General features: G+C 45.8%; 1 protein-coding gene across 3 annotated transcripts in view; it reads left to right on the forward strand.

Moving 5' to 3' along the window:
- Window positions 1-17,251, forward strand: part of anapc1 (anaphase promoting complex subunit 1) — a 36,996-nt gene that overhangs the window by 16,590 nt on the left and 3,155 nt on the right. For all 3 annotated transcript variants that reach the window (XM_029251211.1, XM_029251212.1, XM_018740255.2), the window contains exons 22-42: window positions 264-342; window positions 680-716; window positions 952-1,025; window positions 1,770-1,951; window positions 3,337-3,563; window positions 4,878-4,996; window positions 6,359-6,630; window positions 8,566-8,800; window positions 9,068-9,159; window positions 9,378-9,512; window positions 10,095-10,177; window positions 10,476-10,554; window positions 10,677-10,751; window positions 11,243-11,289; window positions 11,958-12,048; window positions 12,147-12,200; window positions 12,357-12,550; window positions 15,184-15,270; window positions 15,359-15,476; window positions 16,398-16,475; window positions 16,778-16,845. In XM_029251211.1, coding sequence (XP_029107044.1) covers window positions 264-342; window positions 680-716; window positions 952-1,025; window positions 1,770-1,951; window positions 3,337-3,563; window positions 4,878-4,996; window positions 6,359-6,630; window positions 8,566-8,800; window positions 9,068-9,159; window positions 9,378-9,512; window positions 10,095-10,177; window positions 10,476-10,554; window positions 10,677-10,751; window positions 11,243-11,289; window positions 11,958-12,048; window positions 12,147-12,200; window positions 12,357-12,550; window positions 15,184-15,270; window positions 15,359-15,476; window positions 16,398-16,475; window positions 16,778-16,845 — 2,426 coding nt within the window. The remainder of the gene's footprint in view (window positions 1-263; window positions 343-679; window positions 717-951; window positions 1,026-1,769; window positions 1,952-3,336; window positions 3,564-4,877; window positions 4,997-6,358; window positions 6,631-8,565; window positions 8,801-9,067; window positions 9,160-9,377; window positions 9,513-10,094; window positions 10,178-10,475; window positions 10,555-10,676; window positions 10,752-11,242; window positions 11,290-11,957; window positions 12,049-12,146; window positions 12,201-12,356; window positions 12,551-15,183; window positions 15,271-15,358; window positions 15,477-16,397; window positions 16,476-16,777; window positions 16,846-17,251) is intronic.

Raw genomic sequence — 17,251 nt, forward strand, 5'->3', positions numbered from 1 at the left:
TTCGTTATTTACTTTGCTGACACTTTTGTCCAAGGTTGCTTAAAATGTAAGATTTCTGGGGGGGTTTGAACCCAGGTTCTTTGAGCAGAAGGCAACAACTGTAGCCGTTACGTCACATGCTGCCCCTGCCACTGAGACGAAGCAGCTGGGTCCTACTGCCTGCGATGAGGATTCTGCAGTGGATGTGTTAGCTTTGAACCAGGCACACGTATATAAGAAGTGTCTGTATTTGTGTGTCATGACTTTTCTCTCCTTGACCACAGAGTTTCGCCCTGTACGTCATCGGTGACCACAGCGCCGTGACCAGCGACATGTCCAAGTACCTGGCGAAGGTCTCTGCAGGTATGAGGGGAGCTGTTACCATGGAGGTCTGTGGTGCCCATCACGGCAGGGTCCGCTCACATCGTGAGCAGCTGTGGCAACTTTAAATTAATTTTCTGTCACAGTGGCCACTAGGGGGCCTAAGCACATAGGAGGTGGTCGGCAGATGTCTCGTCCCCAACGTCTGGCGGAAGTGCAGTTGTCAAACAGCTGCTGTTTAATTGTTTGTACATATTTGAGAAGATGCTATTATTATGTCTTGGGGTGATGGGGAAAATAGGGATTGAACACACATTTTGTTCTGTTGCTCTTTGTTTTGTTTGCCATTCAATTATTTAGCTTTATTTTTGCACCACAGGGCAGAAGAAACACGCAGATGACCAGCTTCTGAGAAGGTAAGGTTGACAGAAGAACAACCTTGAAAGTTTATTGGTACGCAATGCCTTTTGAACATTTAAACAGCTAACTTATGTAAATTACGTCACTGTTTCCATTTCTGTGTTGAATTCAAAAGGTGTCCCCCATTATTTCTACATCACATTTTTGGTTGCTTCTGTAGCTTTGATGCTTTGATGGAATGTTCTCTATGAGATTAAGTTAACGTAACCTTCCTGCTAACTTCCCTTCCAGACAAAGTAGCATAAAACCCAATGTTCCGTGCTGCAGCCTGGCTGAGAAGCTTGTCACCTGGTTAACATCATCAGGTAAAACTCTGGTAAACCTAGTTGAGTTGAGTGTTGACATGGTGGCCCACATTACTCCCCACAAGCCAGGTAAGTCAACGGTCTCCGCAGTCCTCTGCCGTAAATCACTCCCTAATTAAAAGGCGGCTGTAGCGCTGTGAGGCCTGGACTTTCCAATCCCTGTATTCACATTCCCACTAAATCCTACTTGCTTCTACGGAAAACAACAGTGTGCTTCGTAACACAATGCAGCCCTTGTGTTCCGGCTCTTTAAACACGGCTGCTCGGCCTAAATAGCTCCCAAATTACTGTGTACCATGTAGCACTGTGTGTTTGTGATGATGTACTGTCTTGCCAATGGGCTGAAGTCAAGTTTAAGAGCATTCCTAGAGTAAATTTAGAACTTGGACATTTCGCTCAGTTCGGCGCTTCAACAAGATGTTATGGTATGTTATCATAATTCATTCATTCATTCGTTCTTTGATCTGACACTTTTTTCTCCAGAGCAACTTACAATGTGAGATTTGTATAAGCTATTGACAATGATATTTCCGCTTAGAGGAGCTTGGGAATTTTTACTGTGTCAGTTCAGACTAAGTGCCTTGATCAAGGGGAACAGGGTTTCAAAGCTGGTCCCTGGGTTGTAAGGTGACTGCTCTCGCTACTGTGCCACCTGCTGTTAATAAACATATACTTTACATGATGATGGTTACACAGTGAAAGGGAGCTCTGATTACGGTGTTCCTGTGCTCCATGTGTATTCAGGGTTCACGCTTAAAGACCTAGAATCCGTCCCTTTCGGCGTGGCTCTGCCGATACGTGACGCCATCTACCAGTGCCGCGAGCAGCCGTGCTCCGATTGGCCAGAGGATGTTTGCCTGCTGATTGGACGACAGGACCTCACCAAGCAAGCGCACAAAGCGACACTGTTGGCCCGAAACAAATCCGTGAGTCAGAGCAGGAAGTGCTTGCTCCATATTCTTTATTTATCAAACAGCTTCATTCAAAGCATCTTGCAGGGTGAATATGATGCAAAAAGTGCTTACAGGGGCGAGGGTGGGAGTCGGGATGGAGACATGTTCAGGCTGCATTTTATGGTACATCACACAGCTCAGCACAAGTCCTACATCACCGGGAAATAAACAGGGGTAGAATGACCTTTTGGCCATCAGTACTTCATGCTCCTGACATCAAGCAGACCATTGTGTAGGTTCTAAACATGTCACGAGACATCCTTCGACCCAAAATCTCAATCGCCCATAAACTGCAGTTGTGCACTCCTAGCATCAGACTGTAAGGGCAGCTGAGGAGTACTGCGAGATGTCGTTTTCATACTACCCTTCTCAACAAGATGACAACACATATTTAACACACAAAGTTGGGGGTGGGGGAGCAAAGACAAACTACACAATGAAGACAGTTGCTAATGTATTACAGGTGGTCCTTGACTTATGCCATATGTTACATATGATCACCAGTTACGACGGCCACCCCAGTACCCTTATTGTGTTATTTCCGAGTCCGGACATTCGGTCGTAACCTCTGACAACCACTTCATCTGCTGTAAGAAAACATCCATGATATATTCATATGTCTTATTGACATGGTCAGTGCGTCTGGTGGTGGTGGTGGTTTTGTTTACAGATAGTTTGCATTTACATTCAGGTGTAATTGTAAATGTAATTACACACTGGTGTTTTGGTGCTCAAAAGATAAAACCGAAGACAACAGGTTTAGAAATGAAAGTGAAATAATAGTGCCAAAAATACACTGTACTGCATTTTTATTATTCTTTCTTTATTAAAATAATACTATTAACGTGTCAAGTTGAAGAAAAATAAAGCCCTATTATATAACGTGGCATTTATGCATGTTACTTGTATATATCCTTATGGTTTATTCACTTTACTATAAGGTGGTTTACGACTTGCGACAAAGCAGACTTACAATGAGGTTGTAACGGAACGGAACCCTGTCATAAGTCCAAGACTCCTTGTACTCTGTAATAAGCCCTGTGATGACTGAGGAAAGGAAAACAATAACTAGCAGGACAAGGAACTGGACAAAAAATAAACCTCTGGAGGTTTCAATACCTGTGACTGCCCACCTGTATGCGGCATTCTAGTCGGGCACACCTCCCTTGGGTGCTTTTTGAGGTGCAGTAGTGGCCTCCAAAGACACAGGAAGGCCAGTTATGGAAGATGGCCAGAAGAGATTACTCCATTTTGACTCTAGTCTAAAGAAATATTTATTGCAAACACTGTTACCTTTGATTGGTCAGCCTGAAGGCATCCAAAGTGACTTAGTGTTAACCTAATTGAAACGTGCTCAGTCGGTAGGCACAGGGCTGACGCCAGAGGCCCCTGCGGCCAGCGAGGCGGACGATGAGGAGGACGGCATGGGTGACGTGGACCAGGAGGTGACACGCCTTATTTGGAGTCGTGACTTGCGAGTGCAGGAGGTCCGCCGGCTGCTGCAGAGCTCGCGACCCGTTCGCGTCAATGTGGTGCACCTTCCTGAGGTCAGCGACCACGAGTACATCGAGGAGAAGGAGAACAAGTGAGTGGCGGACTGAGGTCAAAGGGCATCTTGATAGCGGCCCTCTTTGGGTGGTGGGTGGTACCAGGACTCATCAGGTATGGATCCTGCTTGGGGGGTGGCTGACACTGTATGCCTTTGCTTAAGTGAAATATCGTAATACACTGGCTCCTCCATATGAAGCACCACATGGCCCAGAAGATAGTTCATACTTTGGTTTATTTGTTTCTCAAAAGTTGCTTTTACTGCACTTTTACCAAGTCACAATGTGTAAAAGCTTAATAATACAGATGTGCTTAGTTTTTTTTTTTGCATCCTAGACCCTTTAAAATTCTTAGATACTGTATACATCAAACAAATCATCAGCGTTTCTAACTTTGAGATGCACTAAAATGAAAACGAATTTAAAATGATAGAATGAGTAAATGTACGTCATCTCTAAAAATTCCTCTTCATACCCGATTATTGGCCAGTTCATTCCATAAACACAAAGTGTTCTTGTTATTGATCATCTCGTCGGGCGTTTGAGTGCTGATCTGTAAACACTGTGCAAGTGAGGTGGATTAAAGTACTTTACTGCCATCTGTTTCTTTAGTGAGTAATCACAGCTCACATTTGTTCTGTATAGTGCATATACAATTAAAAAATGGAGTAAGTATAGACCATGCAGTTGAAAAATAAAGTGGAAAGATGTATACCATCAAAAATTGGATGCAACTGTTGTTGCTAACATGAAGGGCCAGTGTACTTACATACAGAAACATTTCAAGGTCCAAAGAACAGCCTTATAATGTATATGAGTGGAGTATTAAAGGATTTGCAGTATTGTAACAAAAGTGCCAGTTTTAAGAGTTTCTTTATTGTAATTATAATTACGTTACTGGACCCAAGAACCTGCGTGATTCATACATGGAGAAGTAAAATTTGTGGTATCATAGCTTTATGACATGCAGGTAATGTTTTTCATTTTGTTTAGAGGCAGCAGGTGGTTTGTTTGATTGAATAAGCACAAGCCTTGATAGAATTGCACGTTGAGTGAGCTCCCAGCGAGTGGCGTTCTCTGCAGGTCTGTTCTGCCGAAAGCGCTTTTAAATGATCGCTCTCAACATCGCCTTCCAAGACGAATTGCCTTTCACCCTCGGACTCGGCTGCAAAGTGTCAGGAGCAGGGCTGAGCTCCGCTGAGGCTGAGTAGCACAAGAGGGAGGGCTGCACCACCAGTCTTCCATACAAAGAACTAGAAACATCTCTGCTCTCAGCTTTGGGGGGGCAGCGGGGCGCAGGCCGAACCCGGGCGCTCGCTCACCTTCCGAGGTTCGCTCTTTGTCTCCAACAGGCTGCTGCAGCTCTGCCAACGGACCATGGCTCTGCCAGTGGGTCGAGGGCTGTTCACACTCTTCTCCTACCACCCGGTGCCCACAGAGCCTCTGCCGGTGCCCAAGCTCAACCTGACGGGTACGTTACCCAGGCGTTCTTTCATGCTCCTCCACACCCTTGTTTTCGTCCGCATCTTTCGTGTGCAGCGGCTAATGGCGCCTAAAACGACGTGCTTAGCATCAGGGTGTTTACCCACATTCAACTTTGTCCCCCTTACAGTAAAATTGAAAATAAGGCGGTAGTTTAAAAAAAAAAAAAAAAAAAAAAAAAAAAAAAAAAAAGATATTCACAGCAGAGGCGAACAGGACTGCAGCAGCTGTCACACGCTGTGACATTTATCCCAGTGTTTTGAGTCATTTTTACCCGGTTCCAGTGCAGTGAAAGGCTGCCGTCCTGTTCAAAGAGTACCGCAAACTTTGGTTGCCTCTCTCTGGCTTCGTCTAAAAAAGGGAAACATCTGTTCTTTAGCTGGTCGTGCTGTTGGGTGGGTCTGTGTGTTTGTGTGTTCTGTGAGGCCCACAAGAAAGCGAGCATCTCCATGTGTAGAAATGTGTGGCTTTATCTAGCTGCTCTTATGCGTTAAAATTCTGGCAATTTAGGAACTTTTTTTTTTAATGACTTGTTTTCTGCTCTGTTTCTTTGAACAAATAAGAGTAAACGGGATGTATGATGCAGTCTGGAACTCGGCGATGGACAAAGCATAGAAATGCGGCACCTGTCCACATTACAGGTTTTCTTTTACTGTCTAAACAATTTCATTGGTTTCGACTGAGGAGAGCAGCTCGAAGGCAGATGGTCCATAGCACCGGCCGAGCTCAGGCTGCCCTATCTCCGCGCTCTCTGCGCTGGCACGCGGACGTCTGAGTGGTTAAATTTGATTTGTGTCTCATCCCTCCATACATCACATCTTCTGCCTGGCTGGCCTGAAGAGAGACCGCGCCGCATCCCGCACTAATCACCATCATTTGATTTAACGCCACGTGTGAAAGCTGCTCGGCGCATCTCGACCGCTTTGGAGCCAGCCGCATTTGTTACTCTCCGACACGAGCCTCGGGCCACCAGAATTGATGGGGGGGAAAACGGACCGTTTCCAGACAGGAAACCGAAGCAAAGGATCAAACGTGGAGAAACACTGCCGCTTGGTGTTACAGGTGGCAGCGGTTTGTGTTTAAGGGGGTGTTTCATTTTCGCATTTTTAATTTTGCCCGTGAAAGAAGCAGAATATTGTGGGGTTCAAAGGTAGAAGCCTGTTTTGAGTCATAGAAGTGTTTGTGCTTCTGGGGAGTGCAGTGAAATGGGACTGTACTTTCGGGGTGTAGCCTGCTTATCTGATTTCACTTCTTGCAATATTTGATGGAGTTCTTTTCACGTCAACCACATGGCGTTTTCAGACGGCGACACCCGTCCTTTAGCGTGCTGCTGATGCTCTCCCACCCACAGGCCGCGCCCCGCCCAGGAACACCACGGTGGACCTGAACAGCGGCAACATTGACGTGCCGCCGAACATGACCAGCTGGCCGAGTTTCCACAACGGCGTGGCGGCCGGCCTGAAGATAGCACCCGCCTCGCAGATCGACTCAGCCTGGATCGCCTACAACAAGCCCAAGAGCGCTGAGCTGGCCAATGAGTACGCCGGCTTCCTCATGGCACTGGGCCTCAACGGCCACCTCACGAAGCTGGCCACACTGAACATTCACGACAACCTCACCAAGGTGAGTGTCGTTCCCCCCCCCCCCCCCCCCCCCCCCCCACCTGATCAGGGCACAGACCCAACCACACCATGATATGTACAGATGTCTCTTTATCCAACAACCCCCTGTAATAATAATTTTTTTAAAAGATGGATTTGCATTTCAGTAGACATCTGTTAAAATCACAAGTGCAGTTTAGTAATTGTAGGAATATATATATTTTTTTTATTGAAGTTTTTACATGGCATAGGTAAAATTGAATTCAGCACTTTTTTTGGTGGAGCGATTGGCAGTGAGGTTATTTGTACTGTATTATTAATACAGGATGAGGTACAGTACATGATCTCTGAATATACCGGCACTATATGGTGCCAAGGGTACTCTGTAGGTAATCAGAATAAAATAATCCTTTAACTTAAAGGTCTGCAGTTTTTACCACACTCTGCACTTAGTGTTTAAAGTGAAGCCGGACACATTACTGTGTTTACTAAAGTGGAGCAACGGGTGGCACAGCAGTTAGAGCTGTGGCCTCAAACTTGAAATACCCAGGTTCGAATCCGTGCTCCTGCTATAGTACCTGTAATCAAAGTACTTACCCCGAATTGATACCAGCTGTATAACTGGGTATTGTATTTGTAAGTATTCAAAGCTCATATTGTAAGTCATGTTGATAAAGATAAATCTAAAAATAAATGAATTAAAGTGCTATTCCAGGTCACATTGTCTGTAATAATATAACAGTGTGGCGTGTTAAGCTATTTATATACTATAGTTAACTTTTCCCCCCTTCCTCTGTTTGTTTGGAGCCCACAGCAGCCTGAAGGTCATCAGAGTTATGTCGCATGTTAGCCAAACCCCATGTATATTTTTACCATGTGACACACTGCCAGACAAAAGGGCCATTCACAGAGAAGTGCTTTGTTATCAATGTAACGGCAGATTCTGGATGTGACCCTGCTCATTGAGTAAAAAAAAAAGAAAAAAAAAAAGAGGCACGGCTAAAACCACAGGCGTTTCTCTTTCGCCTTCGCACGCTGTTTTTGTGCCTTTTGGGTTTAGCAGAATATTATTCTCAGCGTTGCTGTCATCCTGTTATTTTTCTCACATGAAAGTAAAGGAGGAAACCCACACGCAAAGTGGAGTTTCATTTTGACATTTTCCATGATTGTGACGCATGCTTAACCCTTTCATTTCCAGTTAGCCTTGCATTTGACAGGCCGTGTGGTCACTGGCGATAACATCGCCTCAATTCAGCAATCGCAGCGGTCCCGTTGTACAATACGCTTTCTCCCTTCTGTCTCGTCCTCTTTCAAAGAGTTTCCTTTAAACACTTGGCCGCGTTTTCCACGTCTCCTTGAATACAGGAAAGAATTTTTCTGAGTAGGTTCAACACAAACTTTCTGTGCCCGTTCATAGTAGGGTAAAGATCTCACATCTGTTCATTTGTCCAAGTTGTCTTAGGTTCCTACACAAAGCTACTTAGTGATTTACCCATTTGTACACCTGGGTGATTTTACTGTATCAGTTCAGGTAAGTACCTTGATTATGGGTGCTACAGCCTGAGGTGGATGTGAACCTGAGTCTTTTGATGAACAGCCAGTGGCTCAGGTAGGTCTTATGCTACTTCATTTTGCAGACGCTTTTCTCCAAAGCGACTTCCAATGAACAGTGTGTAGTAGTATCAGCCCACACCTTACTCACCCAAGATGACTTACACTGCTAGATACACTACTTACAATGAGTTACTCATCCATACACCAGTGAAACACTTTGTCACTCACACATACTGTTGGCGGTTTTAGAGTAATGAATCCACCTGAACAGCATGTCTTTGAACTTTTATTTCTGTCTTCTAACAGTTACATAAATTTGCATCACATCAGTCATTATCATCCTTCTATTTTCAAATTAACTCTCAATTCTATGTGTGAATTAACAATGGTCGGCACCCCTCAGGGCCATGAGATGACGAGCATCGGGCTGCTTCTGGGCGTGTCGGCGGCCAAACTGGGCACCATGGACATGTCCATCACGCGACTGCTGAGCATCCACATCCCTGCCCTGCTGCCGCCCACCTCCACGGAGCTGGACGTGCCACACAACGTGCAGGTGGCTGCCGTCGTGGGCATCGGCCTGGTCTACCAGGGCACGGGCCACCGCCACAACGCCGAAGTCCTTCTCGCCGAAATCGGTGCGTCCTGTTAAACGTTCATTTTAAGAGTCTGCCTGAGGCATCCGGGCGGAATTGAGACATTCGGAATAGAATTATGTGAGATAATATAGCCTGTATTCTGCAACTCACGATTTTGCAGTTGGACATCTGTATGTGACAGTAGGTAAAAATCACTTTAGCTTTAGCTTACTGACAAAGACTGATGCACAGTGCTGCTTGATTCTAGCTTATTATGTGCAGGTTGAGACACTTTTTTAATCTGTGACCCTTCCTCAACTGCTCCAGGGCGTCCCCCTGGCCCTGAGATGGAGTACTGCACTGACAGGGAGTCCTACTCTCTTGCTGCTGGACTGGCGCTTGGTATGGTCTGCCTGGGGGTGAGTTAACTTTTTCTTACTCATTTTTACCCCTGTATCCTACTACACAGTGTGTTAATCAGGATGGACTCTAGTGCCACTAAAAGCCTGGAAGCAGTTTTGGTGAGGAATTGACATTTGGTGACAAAGCAGAATTTATTTGCATTTGTCATTTTGTCATCAAGATGCGCTAGAGTGGCTTCGCTCTCAGCGTCTGACCGACTTTTTATATCCCACAGCATGGCAGTAACCTGATAGGCATGAGTGACCTCAACGTGCCCGAGCAGCTGTACCAGTACATGGTGGGGGGGCACCGGCGCAGCCACGCCGGCGTCAACCGTGAGAAACACAAGTCGCCCAGCTACCAGATCAAGGTGCACCAGCGCCCCCGTTTGGCTTGCGAACCTCACTGTGTACTGCAATGCCATCCCAGCATTTCCCAGAGGGCCCATCTTTTGAGTTAGACTTTTTTCTTTATCCCCTCTCATTCACATAAGTGGGGTTGGATGCAGAAAAAAGTGAAATGCATGTTTTGCTTATGGTATTGCAACTTTGTAATGGGTACTCATTTAAAGTGATTTAACTACTTATGATATAATCATTTACACAGGTTAATATTTCAAGTATTTTTGCTCAAGCATATAGCAGGCTTTGAAATTGGGACTGAAATGGCACGTCTTTGCCTCTTGAAGCGGTAGATTATCCTCTTCCTTGTTTACCACATATTGGATGAAATCCTTTAATTTTTCTGCTGCTGAAGTGGTGTAATCCAGCTAGACTGAATATTGTTTCATTAAATCAAACTGTAGTCGTGGAAACCTTGACGTGTCTGTCATGAAAAAGATCTTCAACATTTGAGCAGTGCTTTGATTTCAGTTTGTATAGTATTTTTGTTTAATTTACGTTTGATGTAATGATTCCCCCCCCCCCCACCTCAATGAATCTTTTTTCAATAGGAAGGTGACACCATAAATGTGGACGTTACCTGTCCAGGAGCAACACTTGCCCTGGCCATGATCTACCTGAAAACCAACAACAGGTATGTGTTTAAGATGTTATGGTGCAGGCCGTTGTTCCCGTTTAGCTTTGGCTGTGGCCAGATGGGTGTCTGGGACATAGTCTCCCTGAGCTGCTACTCGTCCCCGTTGTGTGTGTAATGATTTTCCTTGACTCATCCTGGCAGTGCTATAGTGGTTTGGCTGCTCATTTCACTCATGTCAGTAGGTCTATAGTTGATTGGCTCCTCCTTTTTATATATACTGTTGTTCGGATCTGCTATACTCCTCGTTCTTTCAGCTCTGCTGCTCATTGGCTGTTCCTTTCCTGAACCTTTACAGGTCTATAGCTGATTGGTTGCGAGCTCCAGACACAATGTTCCTGCTAGACTTCATCAAGCCAGAGTTCCTGCTCCTGAGGGTGAGTGGCCTTCATCCGGTCTTTCAGTGATGTACCCCAAGCTGTTCTAGGATAGACAAAGCAACCGTGTCCTAACTGACTAACCCCCTGCCCCCCGCCATCCCCCCAATTGCCCCGGGCAGACCTTGGCACGATGCCTCATCATGTGGGAGGAGATTCTGCCCACTGAAGAGTGGATCAACAGCAACGTGCCGCAGGTGAGAACCCACAGTGCGGATGTGTGTCCTGACGAACCCCCAGCATCAGCTCAAGCCCGCTTGCCACATAACAGGGTCTGTCTGAAACAGTAATGGGGTCTCGCAGATCTCTGACCTTTGCAGTAATTAAAACTACTTTCATCTCTTCTTGGCCTGAGTCTCTGAGCTTTGAGCTTGGGGGCGGAGACTTTGGCACCTGCTTCATCCTCCCATTTCTGGCTCATTTGTCATGTGATGCGATTCAGCTGTTAACGAACAGAAGGGTTGTTAATGAGGAAATGCATGTTTAATTTAAGATTGATTCGCACTGTGAGGTCAGCATGAGTATAATACTATATGGCTGAACATGTTTCCTCCTAAATGGACTTACCATAGATTCTACCATGGTTATAATTATGCAGTGTGGCAATATGTACTATGTGTACAGTATAACTGTTTAATTTGTGAACTAATAATTTTAATTGATTTTGTCATTAATATTCCCCCCCAAGATTATCCAAGTCCCAGCCTCAGAGGATGTAAATGTGGAAACTCTTGCGTAAGTCCTAATAATTTTGTTTTAATTACATTTTTATCGTATTAAATCTTAACTGTTATATATTTAAGATTTAATACAAACAGTTGTATTGCATTTTGATACTTCTAAACTTATATTTTAGGGGGTGCTTCTACATATATTGTGTAAAATTAAAAGGTTTTGATACAGATTTTCAGAACAAATTTAGATTTAGTATCTGCTAAATGCTGGAGGATCACAACTCCTGGGCTGAGGGTTCGATCATGGATTTGAATCTGGCTAAATGTGTTCAGTTTGCATGTTTTTCCGGTGTTCGTGTGGGTTTTCCCTGAGTGCTTTGGCTTCCTTCCACAGTCCAAATACATGTTTCAGTTAAACTGCTGACTAAATTGGAGTGTGAGTGTGAGGAATTGCCTTGTGATGGAGTGGCATCCTCTCTAGGATGTACCCTGCCTCCCAATCCCTGTTTCCAAGAGAGGCTCTGGACCACTGTGACCCTGCATTGGACAAGCAGTTATTGATAATGGATGGATAGAATTTATGTTACATAATTCATTGGAGGGTTCGTTCAGTATTGTGCTACAAAAAATTTAGTGCTGTTTGTCATTTTATATCACGCTGAAACACTCTCCGGAGGAGGTCCTTACCATGGTGTCTCACGATCGCATGTCAATGTTTCTTTCCTGCAGCCAGGCCCATGACTACATCATAGCAGGAGCTTGTATGGCAGTGGGCTTCCGGTTTGCCGGCTCTGCCAATTCAGACGCATTTGAGTGTTTGGTGAGTACAGGCTGGTTTTCTGTATACCCTGCTGATCAAGCTGCTCTGTTCCTGGCTGCTATTTAACCTTTTTTTTAAACATTTCTTTTTACAACCAGTACAAGTTTGCAAGGAACTTCATGCAGTGTTTGACGTCCTCTACACCCACCGTAGTAAGTTGCAGTTCTCCTGCTTTCAGAATACACCTCTAGGCAGTCTCTAAGACTCCTAAAGAGGTCCCAGTTAGATCACATAAGTAGTAGGAGAAGGTCATGTGACTAGGGTCTCGATTAGGTCACGGGTCCTAATTCAAGCTGTTTCTCTCATAGATGGGCCACTACAACCTGCAAACATGTCTGAGTATGGTTCTACTGTCACTCTCCATGGTTATGGCTGGCTCAGGGAACCTCCGTGTGCTGCAACTCTGCCGCTTTTTGCACAAACGGACCAGCGGAGAGATGAACTACGGCTTCCACATGGCCCACCACATGGCGCTGGGCCTTCTCTTCTTGGGTGGTGGCAGGTGGGTGCCAGCTGGTGGAGAGGGACCACTTCCGAGTACTGTGCACTTCAGCCTCTGAAGGGGTGTTTTTGCTACTCTTCAACGCAAACTGTCATTTCATAAGTGTAAAAATCCAGACATTTTACTAAATTATTTTAAAATGAACAACAGAAAATAATTGGATGCGTAATTATCCCCCCTACACCCAAAAGTTAAAACTTCGTAGGACTACCATTGGCAGCAATGATTACTACGAGTCTCTGGATAAGTATTAGTGTTGCACATATTGACACTGGAATTTTTGTCCATTCTTTTGGCAAAATTGCTCAAGCTCCAATTCCACAGATAATTTAACAAATGGGTTGGAGTCTGGGTTTTGACTGGGCCATTCCAGGACATTAGCTTTTTTTAAAGACACTCCAGTGTGGTTTTTTGCCGTGTTTCAAGTCAGGTGTTGGAAGATGAATTATTTTCCTCCAGGATTTTTCTGTACTTCACTCTATCCACTTTTACTTACATCTTTTGAATTTTTCAGTCACTGCTGCAGAGAAACATTCCCCAAGCATGATGCTGCCACCACCATGCTTCACCACAAGGGTGGTGTTCACAGTGTGGTCTGTTAGATTTATACCCAGTCCAATACAGAACCTTGTTTTTTATCTGCTTGAAATGTTCCTTTGTCATGAGGGTGCAGTGTTTTCTTGGAAATGCACAAAATGGGAAAGCTTGCAGACACAGGAGTATTTATTCTGAAGTAATGGGAAACGCCTGAACTGCGTGCAGGCCAATTCTAGTCAGGTAATTATGTGACTTGGTGAAAAGCTGGTTGCTTCAGAGGTAATTCAGATGTGTCAAAGCAACAGAGGTGAATACTTATGTACTCAATTGTTTTCTTAAACGCATAAGTATTCAACAAAAGTTTTTTGAAAATTTAGTAAAATGCCCCCCCCCCCCCCCCCCCACACTTTTGACATTACACTAATTTGTGCTGCATGGCATAAGTACATCATAGTTCTGTGCTGTAACACTATGAAATTTTATAAAGTTGGGGGGGGGGTCACTGTACATGACCCCCCAAATAGACTTGTTTCCTTCTTGGTTGTATGTGAGTTTTTTTTCTCATTTGGAAAAATCACAAAATTTTTGTATATTTGCCAAGAGCCTCTCGGGTAAAAACACCAGTGGAATGTCTGTCGTTTTCAGAGCAGGAAGTTCTGGAGTTGCTGCGTTCCAAACATGCAGAACTGATTTTGAAGCTGATTGTGTTTTCGGAAGTGAGGGAATTTTTTGGCCTGTTGTGCATAGCGCCCCCTGTTTTGGCATCCGTGCCCCTCATCAACTGCAGGCCAGCTGCAAGCCCCCGCATCATCCCTGTCCCTTTGCAGCCAGACACAAGACCACCAAGGAGTCTCAGATGAAGGGCATGCAGATGCACCGTGGGCTTTGTTTCTTTATCTGTGGCCCAGAGGATGATGGGGGGAGGCAGGGTGGAGGTCCGGAAATAATTTTCACATGTTCCATCTGCTGACAGCCCCGTGGGAGAGAACAGCCGCAGGATGAGCAAAGCTGCGGTGCTCCTCACGGGGTCAGTCCTCCCAGACACACACCACCACCCCTCCCCCAAGGCACCTCACATCTGGTCCCGTTCACGAGGCGGAGGCCGCATCTGCCCTGAGCGAGCCTTCAAAGCCACGGTATTATTTGGCTATTTATGTATCTGAAAAGACTCCTGTACATTTTCCTCGTGGCCCGCATGAGCTGGAGCCAGAGCCCACCCCCCCAGCTTAGTGCATGCCTGTGAGGGGAGTCACCGGCCTCCTTGCACAGCGTCAACCCCTAGGAATGTCGGCGGAGCTGGCGTACTGACGCGACATGGGTTTTCCCATTGCTCTTTCCTTTCCTCTGCTGCCAAAAGTGGCGCTGAGTCTGACCCCAGTGGGTTCTCTCGGTGTCGCCGTGGGAAGCGGTGCAGTCGGGCAGCAGTGGACAGCCCCTCTCAAGCCTCATGCTGCAAACAGTGCATCTGTGCTCAGTTTTGGTTCGTGCTCAAATGCTGGAAGGCAACCTTATGAAGTCCTTGTGCATATTAGGAAGAAGGTTCTTGTCCTTGTTGCTATGGGGACTCTTTTTCTTTGTCTCTCTCTCTCTGTCACACACTATGCTGTCATTCTTTAACACCGCAACGTGCCCACTTGTGTCCCAGTGGTGGTTTTTTTTTAATGTAACTAATAGCCAGAAGGTTAACAGTCAACAGCACTTCACACACTTTGTGTTCAGAGCTGTCTCGGTCAGTGTGTGGTGTTGTGATAGCGTGCGCGACAGCGTGATGTGACTTCACCACACTTACACAACCAGTCAGGACCACATTACGCAGAGTGGTGCTCGGTAAACTGCAGACACTTTGGTACTGGATCTTATGAGCTTTGGGGTAATACTAGTCTCCCAGTAAATATGGAGTAAAAGTTTTCACTGCAGCACACTTTAAAAAAAAAAAAAAAAAAAAATAATAATAATAACGATATTCAGCCAGTTTTTATGCCTTGAGCCCTAAATCTTTGTGTGAGACCATGTTTGAGGACAGCTTTGTGTCAAGACAGAGCACTGATAGTTTGACCTTGTGGCGTCTCATGTCCACGTCACTTATGTGTCCTCAGGTACACGCTGAGCACTTCCAACTCGGCCATCGCCGCACTGCTCTGCGCTCTCTACCCCCATTTCCCAGCACACAGCACTGACAACAGGTAAGGCAGCCCCTCCCCGCTGGCACTGTGCGGTGCTTGCATATCAGTGCTGAGCCAATGAGTGCCATTCGGTGCTCTTTCCCACCAGGTATCACCTGCAGGCCTTGAGGCACCTGTGCGTACTGGCTGCAGAGCCCCGCCTCCTGGTACCTGTGGACGTGGACACATGCAAACCCTGCTACGCTTTGCTGGAGGTCACCTACAAGGTGTGCTGCCTGCTGGGTTGGTGGGGGTGCTTACCACATTCATCCAGTGATGTCAGGAGAGAAACGTCCCACCATCCATAATACTCTTTGTTAACCAGTTACAGTTTCTGGAAGCCACCAGGGAAATCACATGAGCTCCTGTTTGAAATACGGGTCACTGATCTCTCTTCTCTGCTTTTGTAATTGTGTTCGTAATTCATCATGCCAGCTTTTTGTTTGTGGTCACTTAAGGTATTTGAGAGGCACAAAACCATATGGCTTCTAGAAGTGGCTTAGTGGAGGAAGTTTTCATGCCACCCCCACGTACACCTATGTCAGTTTGTTAGTGGAGTGTTTGCAGGAAGCCCCACCCATTTGGATTGTAGTAAGCTCCACCCAGTAAGTAGAGTGTTAGTTGGAAGCTCCACCCACACAGTTTTGCTAGAAAGCCATGCCCACTCAAAATTGGTGAGAAACCACGCCCACTTTGTGATGCGTTTATAGGAAATTTGCTCTGTTTACACCCTGCCGCCCATCGCTTCTCTATGGTGACCCCCATCTTAAAGCGTGGCAGTACGCTGTCACTAGCCCGTCTTTGTTTTCCGCCCCCAAAACCCATGGCTGTGCCGACGGAGCAGAGCGTTCATCCCGCATCTGCGCAGACGCAGGCGTGACCCACCACAGCGCCTTGTTTATACAGAGCAATGGGACACAGATGTGAGCAGCGCCGACACTCGCTGATCTCTGCCCTGTGTGGATTTACACTGGATACAAACCATTTGTGTCGTCTGCGTGCTGTTATGTAAAATAATAAACAAGTCGAGTCATTAGACTTAAAGCACTGACCCCACGGGTTTCATGGGAAGCTAATCATGCAGACAGCAGTGCATTAGTCACAGTAATTTAGCGCTATAAATAAATGGTGTTTGTTGTTTTTGCCAGGCGACGCAGTGGTATGAGGAGACCACCGTGGAGCTGATGGCCCCCGCCTTGCTGCCAGAGCTGCACCTCCTTGAACAGGTGTGCCCCCCAAGCACGTAACTCCTGGTTTTAGCCCCCCGCCCACCATTCAGTGTCCAGTGTTGCAGTGCCCTGCCCACTTTGACATCCTGCCCTCACAATGAAGGATGAGCGTCTCACCTTCTGTAGCTGGACGGAGCGATATTATCGTTTTCTGTAGTTTACAGATGTATTCTTATGAATCGCGGTAAGGATAGGTTGCTCTCAAGATTGGTTAGCATCCTTGCCGGGTGTTGTCATGTGGGAGGTTTGGTCTCAGGCTCCTCCCACCAGTTAGAGTTCTGTGTGCTGACTGATTGCAGGTCAAGGTGAAAGGTCCCCGGTACTGGGAGCTGGCCATCGACATCAGCAGAGGAACACAGCATCTGCAGTGAGTATCCAGTGCTCTTTGGTCACAAGCTGCTGTATGAGAACAGTGAATGGTAATAAATCAATCAAATAATTTGAGGGTATTAATAGTGTAGTGATATTTACATCACGAATATTTAAATGTCTTAATTTTATTAATCCAAGGTGAAATACAATGATTATTAACTGGAATTCAGTCGGTACCTTTGTTCAAGGAGAGGGAATCAGTCTTTTTCAAGCAATTTGTGGTTCTCTGGAGGCTTGATGATGAGACACATCAGAGGCACGGTAAAGATAAAGACATTTAACTTTTTCAGCTTTAACCATGAGACAGCTGCCACACAGAGCATTTGTGGAACGTATTTGTGTGTCTGCTCATCTGTCTTGCTGTGCTTTGAGCAGAAGTTGCTAGAATTTGTACCGCAATG

Source organism: Scleropages formosus, chromosome 4, assembly GCF_900964775.1.
Source record: "Scleropages formosus chromosome 4, fSclFor1.1, whole genome shotgun sequence".
NCBI lineage: Eukaryota > Metazoa > Chordata > Actinopteri > Osteoglossiformes > Osteoglossidae > Scleropages > Scleropages formosus.